This window comes from Oryctolagus cuniculus, chromosome 6 (assembly GCF_964237555.1).
Source record: "Oryctolagus cuniculus chromosome 6, mOryCun1.1, whole genome shotgun sequence".
Taxonomy (NCBI): domain Eukaryota; kingdom Metazoa; phylum Chordata; class Mammalia; order Lagomorpha; family Leporidae; genus Oryctolagus; species Oryctolagus cuniculus.
The window spans coordinates 37,226,782-37,240,450 of NC_091437.1; the positions used below are offsets into that span (position 1 = coordinate 37,226,782).

The 13,669-nt window shown below is 48.8% G+C and overlaps 1 protein-coding gene and 1 pseudogene across 3 annotated transcripts in view; both read right to left on the reverse strand.

Moving 5' to 3' along the window:
- The window catches only part of PDE6A (phosphodiesterase 6A), a 74,417-nt gene that overhangs the window by 49,225 nt on the left and 11,523 nt on the right, over positions 1-13,669 (reverse strand). For all 3 annotated transcript variants that reach the window (XM_070076301.1, XM_070076300.1, XM_051843507.2), the window contains exon 5: positions 8,580-8,654. In XM_070076301.1, coding sequence (XP_069932402.1) covers positions 8,580-8,654 — 75 coding nt within the window. The remainder of the gene's footprint in view (positions 1-8,579; positions 8,655-13,669) is intronic.
- LOC103347980 (eukaryotic peptide chain release factor subunit 1 pseudogene) lies at positions 4,797-6,626 on the reverse strand (annotated as a pseudogene).

A 13,669-nucleotide genomic window follows, 5' to 3' on the forward strand; every position in this document is an offset into this window, starting at 1 on the left:
TTTTTAGCATGTTCTGAAAAGTGTTCATCTAAAACTGGCTTGGCCGCCTTTTTTTTTTTTTTTTTTTTTTTTTTTTTTTTGACAGGCAGAGAGAAAGGTCTTCCTTCTGTTGGTTCACCCCTCAAATGGCCACTATGGCCAGCACACTGCGCCAATCCGAAGCCAGGAGCCAGGTGCTTCCTCCTGGTCTCCCATGCGGGTGCAGGGCCCAAGCACTTGGGCCATCCTCCACTGCCTTCCCGGGCCACAGCAGAGAGCTGGACTCGAAGAGGAGCAACCAGGACAGAATCCAGAGCCCCAACCAGGACTAGAACCCGGGGTGCCAGCGCCACAGGTGGAGGATTAGCCAAGTGAGCCACGGTGGTGGCGGCTTGGCCGCTTTTTAAAACGCAAACAAAACCCCCAAAGTCTTCCTTCCCTGCAGGTATGTTGAGAAGTACTGCCCAGATACCTGGGCCCCACCCCAAGCCTCCTGACTCAGAAGCTCCACAAAGAGGAATTCCTGACAGTCAGGGATCCAGGGAGTGTGTAGGGATCCAGGGATTGTGACCTTCTGCAGACTCAGGGAGAGGCTCTGCGCCTCGCAGCCCCATTGCCGGCAGCTCCAGGGGCCAAACTTTTCCAGGAGGTGAGCTCTGGCTGAATAAAGAGCAGAAGCTAGAACTGCACCCCGGTGGCAGGCTGCCCTGGGTAGCCAACAGCCTAGAACAGGAAACATCCAAGCGTTAGGCTACATGGACGAGAGGCAGCTAAGACTAGCCCCAGAGGGAAAAGACAAGCTCTGGGTTTAGTTACCCTGGCAGTAGAATGAGATCGTGTGTGTCTATGTGTCCACAGACAAAGCCAGGAACCTGATCATGTAAAGCTGCCCTAACAGAAGCAGTGGGCACAGAGATCCTCCAGCTCCCTTGGTCATTGCTTTTCCTGTTCTCTGTCTCTCCCATTAGCCCCTGGTCAAGGAAGCTACTGTAGCCCTCTAGGGCTCTAAGGCCACTGGGCGAGTGGGAGGGGAGTGGAATAGCCAAAGTCTCTTCGAGTTATGGCTCCAGTTTGCAGTGAAATAATTATCAATATGTCTCAAAGATTCTGATGCATGTCGTCTTTGGCCCAGTCCTTCTGCTTATGGGAACAGACCCTGCAAATGCAGTCCCAGATGTAACTGCCCCATGTGGAGGTCTCAGCTGGACTGCTTTAAAACACCTGGAGACAGCTGAATGTCTCATGAACAGGGCAGTTCCACAAATTGAGCACAGATGCTCCTTGACTTACAATGAGATTACATCCTAATAAAGCCATGGGAAATGGGAGAGAATGTCAATGCACAGTGCGCTTAAGACACCCAACTCACCAAACATCTCAGCTCCACAACATCGCACACCATGGAGCATCAGTCATTTCTCCTTACGACTGAGGGACAACGGGCCACATGGGCTTGCTCTGCCACCACCCAGCATTGCCAGACAGAGAGAGTGGCACAGATTATCTTTTACTCCGGGAAAAGATCAAAATTCAAAGTACAATTTCTACTGCGTGCAGATGGCTTGTGCATCATTGCACAATGGAAAAATCATTATTCAACCATCCCAAATTAAGTCATAAATCAGGGACTATCTATACCTGAATGTGGTGGATACTTTGCATGTTGCCAGCATGAGACAGCTGGGTCCACGCTGATGGGAAAGGTGCCAAAACATACAGTGAGGTGAGAATAGAAAGCACCATCCCCATGTTTGTGGATGGTGGAACGTGTAAGCAGTGTATGGGGTACTTTACCAAGTATGTGGCGGGCATGAGTTGAGCCTATCATTTAAGATGCTGGTTAAGACACCCACTTCCTGCTGGCACCATGGCTCACTAGGCTAATTCTCTACCTGTAGCACTGGCACCCCAGGTTCTAGTCCCGGTTGGGGCGCCAATTCTGTCCCGATTGCTCCTCTTCCAGTCCAGCTCTCTGCTGTAGCCCAGGAAGGCAGTGGAGGATGGCCCAAGTGCTTGGGCCCTGCACCCGCATGGGAGATCAGGAGGAAGAACCTGGCTCCTGGCTTCGGATTGGCGCGGTGCGCCGGCCTGTAGCAGCCATTTGGTGGGCAAACCAATGGAAGGAAGATCTCTGTCTCTCTCTCTCTCCCTCACTGTCTAACTCTGCCTGTCAAAAAAAAAAAAAAAAAAAAAAAAGACACCCACTTCCCACATAGGCATGCGCTGGTTTGGTTCTCTCTAGCTGCTGGTGGCTCCAGCATTCCCAGCAATGCAGAGTCTGGAGGTAGTGGTGATGGCTCAAATCCTTGAGCTCCTGCCACTCACTTGGGAGAGACCTGCATTGAGCTCACAGCTCCCAATTTCTGCCATCCTCGGCCCTGGCTGCTGCAGGCATTTGGGGAATGAAGTAGTGGACAGGAGCTCTTTCCGTCTATCTCTGTCTCTTTGCCTTTCAATAAATGCTAAGTAGATGTCTCATGGAAAAATAGAAAGGAAAGTACTGGTGCAAAAACAATTGTGAAATCCATGCATAGTTTTTTTACATGTTATGAATTTTTCACATACTCTGGAAAAAAAAAGTCTTGCATGGAAATAAACTCATAGTTTTAATTCCATTTTTCAGTGACCTTTTTGAAGTGCACTCATACTTCTTGAATACCTGTATAAGCATAGACATTCCTGGAAAGATAGCCAGATAGCCGAGGCGGGGTCAGGAGAGGTGTGGCTTCCTGCCCTGGGGAGCTTGTCACTGTGCTTGGGTATCACTTTTTCCAAAAATTTAAGAAAACTTTCTCTAAATCATTTTGAATGTTGACATTATGCTCTGGGAGCAGTTCTACAAAGCAAAGGTGGCTGCATTATCTGCTGGGACTTTGGCATAGCTTTTTCCACTGGGAGGGGCAGACAAGGCGTTCCCGGACCTCTCCGACCATTTTTTTTTTTTTTTTTTTTTTTTTTTTGTCTTTGCCTCCTGGCTAGCTGTCCTGTGCTGCGGCTCAGTGCACACCCAGGCAAGCCCAAGGCTCCCTGGGCCTGGCAGGCTGCCCTAGCCAGGAGGTGTCACAGGATTCCTTAGAAAGGATCAAAATGGACATTTTGTGAAGCCTGTAAGAGACTCAATTTGCTTCCACAAAATACAACAAAAAGATCACTGTGCTTTGGGTAAATGGGTCTCTTTCCACACGCTGTTGCTCAGCCAAACAGCCTGCAAGGCTGTGTTCATGTGTGCACTCCACAGCCCCTGGGAAGTCAAACCTGAGCCATCAAGAGTACCTTTGTTACCTTCCCTGGAGCTGCTAACACTGGAACACAGGGAGCTTTGAGAGAGCCACAGCTTGGTGCGTGGAAACTTACCAGATTTAAACATTAAGCTATTTTTCATTTTTCCATGAAGCCTAATCATCCTGTGTAACTTTTTAAAAATCGAACCACACACACACCGACTTTTATTTTTAAAAGGAGAGGGAGGCAGACATAGCTGCTCTCAGGGAGTTTTAGACCTAAGAGCTGGGGAGGGTTGCTGGCTGGAATCCAGACAAAAGCTGTATTTCTGTGGTGAACACGGCAGATGCACTGTGCCAGTCCTGTTAGGAGGCGAGAGGGCACACTGAAAGGCGTGACTGCAAGGACAGAGAGAGAGGCAGCCCGTGTTCGAATTTGTGCAAAGGACTTGACCTTTCTGAATCTCAGTGTTCTCAACTGTCTAAAGGGGACAGTGAGGACATCTCCTGCGTACACTGCTGAGAAGAGAAAATGACATGATCCAGGTGAGGTCCCTGGCAGACAGTGAGGCCCCAGCCCCAGCCGGCCAGCTGTGACGGCATCGCAGAGTGCCTGCTGTGGGGCAGCGCGGGATTCCCTTTAGCCACCGCACACCTGCTCAGTAAGCTTGATCACCCCAGCCTAGCACCTGAGGAAGGCGAGGCCACACAGCTAACCGGTGCAGCGGGGCTCAGAGCTCAGACTGTCTCCCTCCAAGCCCACACTCCTTCCAGATCTACTTCTGGCCAATCATGTCACACTCTGGGGCCCTGCTCAGCTCTGTGCATCTGTCCCCATGGCCATGTGCCACACCTGAGTTGAGAGATGGGTTCACTGACAATATCCATGGATGGGAAAATCAAAGACCCAGCTCACTCCACAGGTGAGCAGCCAACCAGAATCAAAGCGCTTTTCTTCCAGGCAGTACCCTTCTCTCCCACAGCTGAGTGCCTCGGGCTTCAGCAAGCCCTAAGCTCTTGCTACCAGAGATAAGTAGGGATTCAGGGAAAGAAAAGCGGTATTCTATTCTATTTATTTTTAATGATCTTATTTCTGTTCACTCTTGACGATGTATAGCAATTAAACTATTTTTGCTTCTGTGGATGCAAATTATAAAGTTCTTTTTCAGGCTGGTCTTGTGGTGCAGTGAGTTAAACCCCTGCCTGTAAGAGAGCATCGTTCGAGTCCCTGCTTTCCCACTTCCCTTCTGATGGCCTGGGAAAGCAGCAGAGGATGGCCCACGTGCTTAGGCCCCTGCACCCACGTGGGAGACCTGGGTGGAGTTCTAGGCTCCTGGCTTCAGGCTGGCCCAGCATGGACTGTTGCAGCCATTTTGAGAGTGAACCAGCAGATAGAAGGTTGGTCAGTCTCTCTGTCTCTGTTTCTGTCTCTTTCTCTCGGTCTCTCCCTTTTTCTCTGTGAGTCTGCCTTTCAAATAAACAAGTCTGTTTGAAAAGTCTTTTTTAAAATATAAAAGCAACCAAGTTCACAACAAAGTAAAAGTAAAAACTGGGATTCCGTTAAAAACGAGTCCCCAGGGGCATCCAGCCTGGTTGCAGGCTGCTGCACTGACGTCCTGATCAGCCAGAGCGCAGGGTCAGCGCGTTGTGTTCGCATTCTCTTCTCGCTGTCCAGTGCTCACAGATTCAGTGCTGGAGCTGTTTCAGTTGCTAGGCAGGGCTCTGTTTGATTCTCCATGGCTTTGTTCCCTGGATTGCATGCTGGAGGGTAAGGCATGTTTGACCTCTCCCATGTGGACAACCTGATGGACTTCAAGGTCAAAAAAAATCCATCATCTCCTCTTTGGTGTTCCATTCTCTGGACATCTCCTTGTGACCACAGGATACCTCCAATTCCACCAAACCCCTCCACAAACTGGGCTTCTTCCTGTGACTCATCTGTGATGATTTCCAACGTGGCTACAAATGTTTTACTCTTGTTGGCAAACCATCGCCACAATGGCATGTTCTCAATCAGCTCGTCTTCCTGTCCTGTCTCTTTGTGAGATGAAATTTACACTTCTCTTGTTCTGTGGTTAGGTAATTGCCTGCTCTGCCGTACCTTGGCATTGAAGAACTTATCACATGATATCCATTATTTTTCTTCGACTAATAGACTCTACTGATCCCATTTCCAAAGCTTTCAGTGGACCTTCAACTCCCAAACAGCACTTGCGGGGTGTGATGGATTTCATCAAAATATCACCTTATCAATGTCTTATCTTGAAGGAGTTTCACCTTGGAAAGAATTTCAGTAGATAACACAATAGCTCGGTTGACTCCATTTTCACCACTGATCTTAAAGCTTTTGATTGCAACCTTTGATCAACATAGCAGATTAACGTCGTTTAGCTTTAAAGTTAGCTGATCCTGCTAAAATGAGGCCAGCCACATTGACTTTGTCACCAGAAATGAACAGCTACACAGCAGTCTCTGATGCATTCTGAACATGTTGTGTCACTCTCCTACTCCTAAATGGGCAAAACACAAGACAGCCCGACCTCTTCTGTGTTTCTTTGGCAGACCTACTGGGAATTTGCATAGGACTTCTGTTCCCCAGAGTATACCAGAAAATACACCAGTACCCCTACTCCAGTGACACAGACTGGCTGTTACCTAAAAGCAGTGCTGGTGGCAGGCATGTGGTGCAGTGGTCAGGGTATCACCTGGCACGCCTGCATTCTGTATCAGAGTGCCTGGGTTTAAGTCCCAGTCCTGCTCCTTATTTGAAATTCTTGGCAATGCACACTTTGGGAAACAGTAGATACTTGGGTCTCTAACACCCATAGGGAAGATCTGATTGAATTCCTGGCTCCTGGCTTTGCCCTGGCTCAGCCCTGGCTACTGTGGTCATTTGGAGAGTGAACCAGCAGATGGGAGATCTCTGCTTTTATTAAAAATAAATATTTTTTTGAGTCAGAGTTATACAGAGAGAGGAAGAGACAGAGAGAGAGAGATATCATTCTTCCATCTGCTGGTTCACTCCCCAGATGGCTGCAATGGCCGGGGCTAGGCCAAGCCAAAGCCAGGAGTCAGGAGCTTCTTCCAGATCTCCTATGATATAACAGTCTCAGTGCCGGTGTTGCGACACAAAGACTCTGGCGTACGTGTTGGTTTAAGAGGTCTAAAGTCAATGTTGACTTTGTTTTCCTTTCCTCCTTCTGTTACAATTGTTTCACAGCAAACAGTCAGACCTTCCAGAGTGCCTTGTTATCACGTTGGAGTCTTTGTTGCCAGTGGCTTCCGGGACTGAAACGTGGCTTACTTGGAGTTGACCTTCAGCGCAGCTCCAAACTCACTTGCTGACGTTTTTGCCCCTTGTGAAATCTGGTCTTTGGGAGGAATGCTCAGTGACGTGCTGGTGCCCTTGCCAGGGGCCACTTCCATGCTCGTAGGCACTTCTGGGTCTTCCAGGCACCCCCCTTCCTGTCGGCTACACTGAGGTTGGCCACCGAGTCCTCCCCTCCTCCCCATTAAGGGCCCGGTTCTGGGGGCAGCAGCCGCTCCTCCCTAGTGGCAGCTTCTGTTGCCAGTTCTGGTTCCTGATTTCAGCTTCCTGTAGGAGCCTGGGAGGCGGCAGGTGATGTGCCTGCCACCCATGGGGGAGGCCTGGACTAGATCCCTGGCTCCCGCGTTGGGCCTGGCACAGTCCGAGTCTTGAGGGCATTTGGAGAGTAACTCCACGGACTGGAGCTCTGTCTGTCTGTCTGTTTCCCTCTCTCTCCTCCTCCCCTCCCCCACCCCATACCTCCTCTCTGAAAGTCTCAACCATGGCTACCCTAGACACCTAGGTGAAGCCAAAACTTGCTAAATTGGTCAGATGGCGGGCAGCCCAACTGGTGCTAAGTGAGACGTTGTCCTGCTCGGTTCAGTCTTAAAGATTGGGGCACTCAAGGGTGATAAACCAGATGAGTTAGAGTTTGACACTTCTCTGACCATCCTGGAGTTGGAGATGACCTCTGACCTCTGACCCCAGGGTTCAACCAAAGGAAACTGGAATTCATCGAGTCAGTGAGATCTGAAAGCTCTGATGAGGTCTACCCTGATTCCTCAGTATTAACTTCCCAGAAGACACAAAGTCAGCTTGAGTGTGAACTGGAGAAGAGGCTCGGAGGTAACAAGAAAGCTCAAAAAGGAAGACGGCACAAGGCAGCCCCCGGTGGCTCCGTCTTCCTGCATGAAATCAGGAGACTGCGTGGGCCAAAGAATCATCGGGCGCGGGCAGCAGCAGGTTACAAAGCTAATCTTAGATAAAGTGTGGCAGAGGGTCAGGAGCCAAGGCTGAAGGCTCGTCTGGTGCATGTGTGAAGCTCGCAGGCAAGGGTGTTCACTTCGAATTCCCAGGGTTTGAATCCAGACCAAAGCCTTATGGCTCACACCCCCACGTCCACACACTCATCTACACCCTGCCCTTTGTTTGGGGCAGGTTAGGCTTCTCTGGATGGAACCAGTCCCCTGATAGATTATCTCACATGGGCCAGAAAGAGCACTGGACTCACAGTGGAGCTGGGCCATGGTGCTGCTGCTTGCTTATCCCGTGAGCCTGAGCCAGGGCTTTCCGTCAGTGTGCAGGTTCTGCAGGCCATGCGAGGGCCACGTCTGTGCAGCCCTCCTCATGTCCACATCCTCACACTCGGCACTCAGCATCTCCAGAGACAGTATGCCTTATCTTTAGCACAAGGCAACTGGAGGAGACCAGCGGTCAGACACGTGCCTAGCGGGGCTCACAGGAGCAAACGTGAGCTGGCCCAGGTGCTCCTCACAGGGAGTGGCAGGACAGTGGCAGACGAGCGAGCTCAGGCCACGTTCCAAAGAGGCAGCGAGTCCTTCGCTCCAGTGCAACCTATGCAACCTACCCTGCAGGTCCGGTTCTTCCTTTTCAGAGAGACTGAGAATGCAAATATTTATGGGCTCTGTCTTGATTACTAGGGCCTAGCCCTCAATTCAAAAATTTTAAAGTACAGATGAAAAAAATTAAAAATGGATACAACCAAGCAGGCATATGGATGGCCTGGAATTGGCCCTCAGGCTGCCAGTTCACACCTTCTAGATCTAATTATCTATAATCTGGAATTCCTGCCAGGTGAATCCTGGCCTCGCTGGGGCTCTTTCCTCGTCTGTGAAATGGCAGTTGGTTCCTGCATGGCCTGCCCCATCAGGCAACTGTGAAACCCCAAGACGGCACTGAGGCCCCTTGCAAGGACAGGGCGTGGCAGGTGTGCTGCGTTCCGGCACGTCAGGGGACGTGAGTGCCTGTGTGGGAAAGCACCATCCTTCAGTGGGGCCACCGTGTCTGACACTGAACTTTTGGTCATGCTGAACGTGCCAAGAGAGACCTACCCTTCCATCCGGAGTCCTGGGACCAGAGTAGGGTGGAACCTCACCCATCAGAACTGGCCACACATCAAAAAATTCCTAGGAGCAAAAAAGAAATAATTACATGTTTTGATGATAGATCAAGAAAAGGAGATGAAGGAAAGATGAGTCATTTGTCTCTGAAATCTGAAGGGTGGGAAGAGCTCCCTGAAACCTGAGGCTGGAGGGAACGTGAGACTCACAAGAATTAGAGGATAACCACACCCGCCTTAGGAAATAGTGAAGAACTGGATCTGTCCAATCGTTGGCCAAGATCATTAGAGCTTAGCTGGGGCACCCTGCGTGTTATGGGACCAGAGAGGGAAAGTAGACTCTCTGACTCAGAAGTTCATTTTAAGGACATGCTAAGTGTGTGATAAAAGATTTAACTAAAACAATGTCCCTTGCAATATCACCTTCAAGTAATGAAAAGTTAGAAATAAGCCAAATGTCCAACAAGAGGGGATTTATAAATCAATTGTGGCACATCTACTAACGATGATGTAATAGGTGTGTGACTGTTGGTTGAATAGGTATCTAGGATACACGGAGCAGTGAAAAACATGAGATGCCAAAAAGATCATGTAACCCCACTATTTAATTATATATAGAAAAATTCACAACACATATAATGTGAAAAATTCATAACAAAGCGCTAGTAATTATTTTATCTGTGTGATTGAGACAAGGTGGTAACTGAATCAGATTCCCCCCCCCCTTTTTTTAAAAAGATTTCTTTATTTAATTGAAAAGCAGAATTACAGGGTGGGGGGGGGGGAATCTTCTATCTGCTAGTTTGCTCCCAAATGGCTACAACAGCCAGGGTTGGGCCAGAAGCCTGGAACTCCATGAGTCTCCCATGTGAGTGGCAGGGGTCCAAATACTTGGGCCATTCTTTACTGCCTTCCCAGGTGCATGAGCAGGGAGCTGGATCAGAAGTGGGGCAGCCAGGTCTCGAACCAGTGCTCAGCTCGGATGCTAGCAGCATAGATGATGGCTTAACCTGCTTTGCCACTACAGCAGCCCTCAGATTTTTTAAATAATAAACGTAATTGCTTTGATAATCAGAATATAATTTTTTTGTAATAAGAAAAGTGGTGCCAAATGTGGACAGATAGGTCCTTATCTGAAATCCGACAAGGAGTGACTGTGTAAGCAACAGAAGCAAGAGGCCACTAGCCTCGGGCTGCCTCAGTTCTTCGAGCTTCTGCAGGAGAGAACAATTTAAGATCTCATGGGGAAAAAGTGCAACCTAACTTAGTGTATACACAATCCAAAAACTCAATCCAGGAGGAAGTTTTTGTAACAAATAGCTATGTTCCAGCCAATCACAGGCAAGCACCTGATCAGACCATGCCTACACAAGACAGAAGTCCAGCTGGACTTTTTTACGACAAAAGTTCCCTGCCCACCCTGTGGAGCACAGCCCCTCCGAGTCTTCAGCTCCTGAGTGCTGCCCCAGTCATGAATTATTGTTTGCTGAAATGAGTTGTGTTAAGTTTATTGTCTCACATTTTGATCTTAACAGAAGAAGTAGAAAAAGGGCCAGCAGAGGAGATGCACACTATGTAGCCTCAAGAGAAGAGGCCCTGAGGCCTCACCTGGGCTCTGCTAGGTCCTACTGCCAGGGCTCCCTTTGCACACGGAGCTGCCTAGCTCACATTAGGTCAAATCCAGGCATGGCAGAGGGGGCCTCCTCCTCCTGTGCCCTCTCTTCTCACTCATCTGCTCGTATTTAGGGATGCACAGCAGTCTGTGAACTCCGGCTTGTTGTGGGCAGGTGCCGAGCCCTCCCCGCTCCTGTGTCTCTGCCTCTCTTGTGTTTGGACATACTCATCCTGGTGCTTTGCTCATTACGGTATCATCCCCAGGATGAGCAGAAGGGAGTCCACATGAGCTTCAGATTCTGTGGTCACAGCCTCCTGCCCAACTGGGCTCTTGTTCTAAACTACTGACTACAGGCGAAGTTCAGTTCTGGGTGAAAATGTGAACTGGGGCCTCCCGGAGCCCTGCGAGCTGTTTGCTGTGAGATAGAAGTGAATAAGGCACAGTTCGTGCCCTGGAGGGACTCACTGTCTCCTGAGATGGATGGTCTAATACTCAGATACCATAACAAGGTACACAGAGTAGGAACCAAAGCAGCAGTGGGAAGGGGTATGAGTGCCAGAGGAGCCCAGAAGAACAAGTTCCCAGGGCTGATAACTTGTGTGGCCAAACACTGGGTGGATCTGAAGCTTGTTCCAGGAAGAAGAAAAAAAACTGTCAGACAAGCAGCCAGGTGGAGAGTGGCAGTGAATCTGTGATTTCTCCATCTCCCCGCGGCCTCCTTTTCTTTTGAAAAATTTTTATTTTTTGTCATTTATTTTCATTTTACTAGAATAGCAGAGGGAGATATCTCCTCTGCTGTTCACTCCCCAAATGCCTGCAACAACTGGGACAGAGCTAGACTGAAGCCCAGAATTCATTCTAGGTCTCCCACATAGGTCACAGGGACCCAGTTGCTGAGCCATCCTCTACGCCTCCCAGGGTGCATTAACAGGAAGCTGGGATTGGAAGCCCAGCCAGGTCTCGAACCCAGGCACTTGGTAATGAGTGTGGACATCCCTAGGAGCACCTTAAGTACTGTGCCTGCCCCCTTCCTCCTTTCTCATTGACTTTGTAAAGCTGTTACAAACTTCCCAGCCTCAAATGCCCACTGTAACAACAGAAAACAGACAAGGACATCATACCATCATCTAATTCATCCATTTAAATTTAGGATCCAGTGGTTTCAATGACCTTTTCCACAATGTCAAACTCAGGTGAAAAAAAAAAAAGTTGAGGTGCGGGGGGCCAGGTTCTTAGTGTGACTGCCGGCAGTCTAGTGCACTTCTGACTACTAAATTGTTCCATCCTTAGGAGATGACTAACTTGGAAAATTCTTGTTTGAATGTGGTCTTTGCTTTTGACAGGTAGTTCAAAAGAAACAGGTGACAGAGCAGCATAGCATAACGTGACCTGAGCCTGGGTCAAGCTTGCTGCAAGCTAGACACCTTGAAATGGAAATGGAATCTTTTAAATCTAAATGCTCAGAAATGCTTTTAATGGAGAAGGAACCATTTGTTTTTATGAATCCATTCCATTGCAGCTTCATAAGGGAGAAGAAAAGGGCATATTGCTAGAATTAGCAATGTTTGATTCAACCCTTACAGACCAAGAGTATGCAAAAATTAGGGCTGGTGTTGTGGTCCAGCAGGTCAAGCTGCTGCATCCCATAGGAGCCCTGGGTTTGAGATCTGTCTGCTGCCCTTCTGATGTAGCTTCCTGCTGATACCCCTGGGAAAGCAGTGGAAGATGCCCCCTGAAATCCCCGTGGGAGACCCAGATGGACTTTCAGGCTCCTGGCTTCTGCCTGGCCCAGCCCTGGGCCACTCTGGGGAGTGAACCAGCAGATAGAATATCTTTCTCTCTCACTATCTCTGTATCTGCCTCTCTCCCTCTCCCTCTGTAAGTCTGCCTTTCAAATAAATAAATGAATCTTACAAAATAAAAAGAGTATGCAAAAACCACATGCATGTTCTAGAATCCAGGTGGTCCAATGCACTAGAGTCACTCAGGAGGATGTTTTAAAGGCAAAACTCAGAATAGACTTGTATGTACTTGGAAATCTGGTTTGTGAGAAAGTAGCTAATCAAAATAACGGCATGGAAAAATAGTGGTTAAAGGGTGGACTATTTTTTAAGTAGGAAATACAGGGGAAAAAAACAGCCTCCAATTTACACTGCATACATTTTTAATTTCGAGTTAAATAAGGATAGGTACTTGGCACAGTGGCTGAGATGCCACATCCCATGTCAAAGTGCCTGGGTACCAGTCTTAGCTCTCCTGCTTCTGATCCAGTTCTTGGCTAATGCGCACCCGGGGAGGCAGGAAGTGGTGGCTCAATTACTTGGGTCCCTCCCATCCACGTGGGTGACCCAGACTGAGTTCCAAGATTCTGGCTTCTGTCTGCTCCAGTCCTAACTGTTGCAGGTATTTGGGCAGTGAATCAGGAGATGGAAGATCTCTCTCCATCTCTGCCTTTCAAATAAAAGAGTAAATAAAGCTATATTAAGCAAAACCATAAAATACTAAAAGATAAGACATTATTATTTCAGAATCTCTTTATACTATTGGGGGTAGGAAAGTCTTTACTCAATAAAACCCAGAATTCAGGAGCCATAAAAAGTATTTTCAATCTTATGTATAAAGGAAGATGTCATAAACTGTGTTAAAATATAACCCAGAAACAGGACAAAAATGTTTGCAGCATGTTTTACAGATATATAATCTCTATTACAAATAAAGCACTCCTATAGATTGATAAGAAATAGACAATTTGGCTGGCGCCACAGCTCACTAGGCTAATCCTCCGCCTGCAGCGCAGGCACACCAGGTTCTAGTCCCGGTTGGGGTGCCAGATTCTGTCCCGGTTGCCCCTCTTCCAGGCCAGCTCTCTGCTGTGGCCAGGGAGTGCAGTGGAGGATGGCCCAAGTGCTTGGGCCCTGCACCCCATGGGAGACCAGGATAAGTACCTGGCTCCTGCCATCAGATAAGCGCAGTGCGCCAGCCACAGCGCACCAGCCGCGGCGGCCATTGGAGGGTAAACCAGCGGCAAAGGAAGACCTTTCTCTCTGTCTCTCTCTCTCACTGTCCACTCTGCCTGTAAAAAAAAAAAAAAGAAAAAAGAAAAAAAAAAGAAATAGACAATTTAGACAATTTACAGGCCAGAGCCATGGCTCACTAGGCTAATCCTCCACCTGTGGTGGCGGCACACCAGGTTCTAGTCCCCGTTGGGGCGCCAGATTCTGTCCCCGTTGCTCCTCTTCCAGTCCAGCTCTCTGCTGTGGCCCGGGAAGGCAGTGGAGGATGGCCCAAGTGCTTGGGCCCTGAACCCGCATGGGAGACCAGGAGGAAGCACCTGGCTCCTGGCTTCGGATTGGCGCAGCATGCCGGCTATAGTGGCCATTTGGGGGGTGAACCAATGGAAGGAAAACCTTTCTCTCTGACTCTCTCTCGCTAACTCTGTCAAAAAAAAAAAAAAAAGACAATTTTCA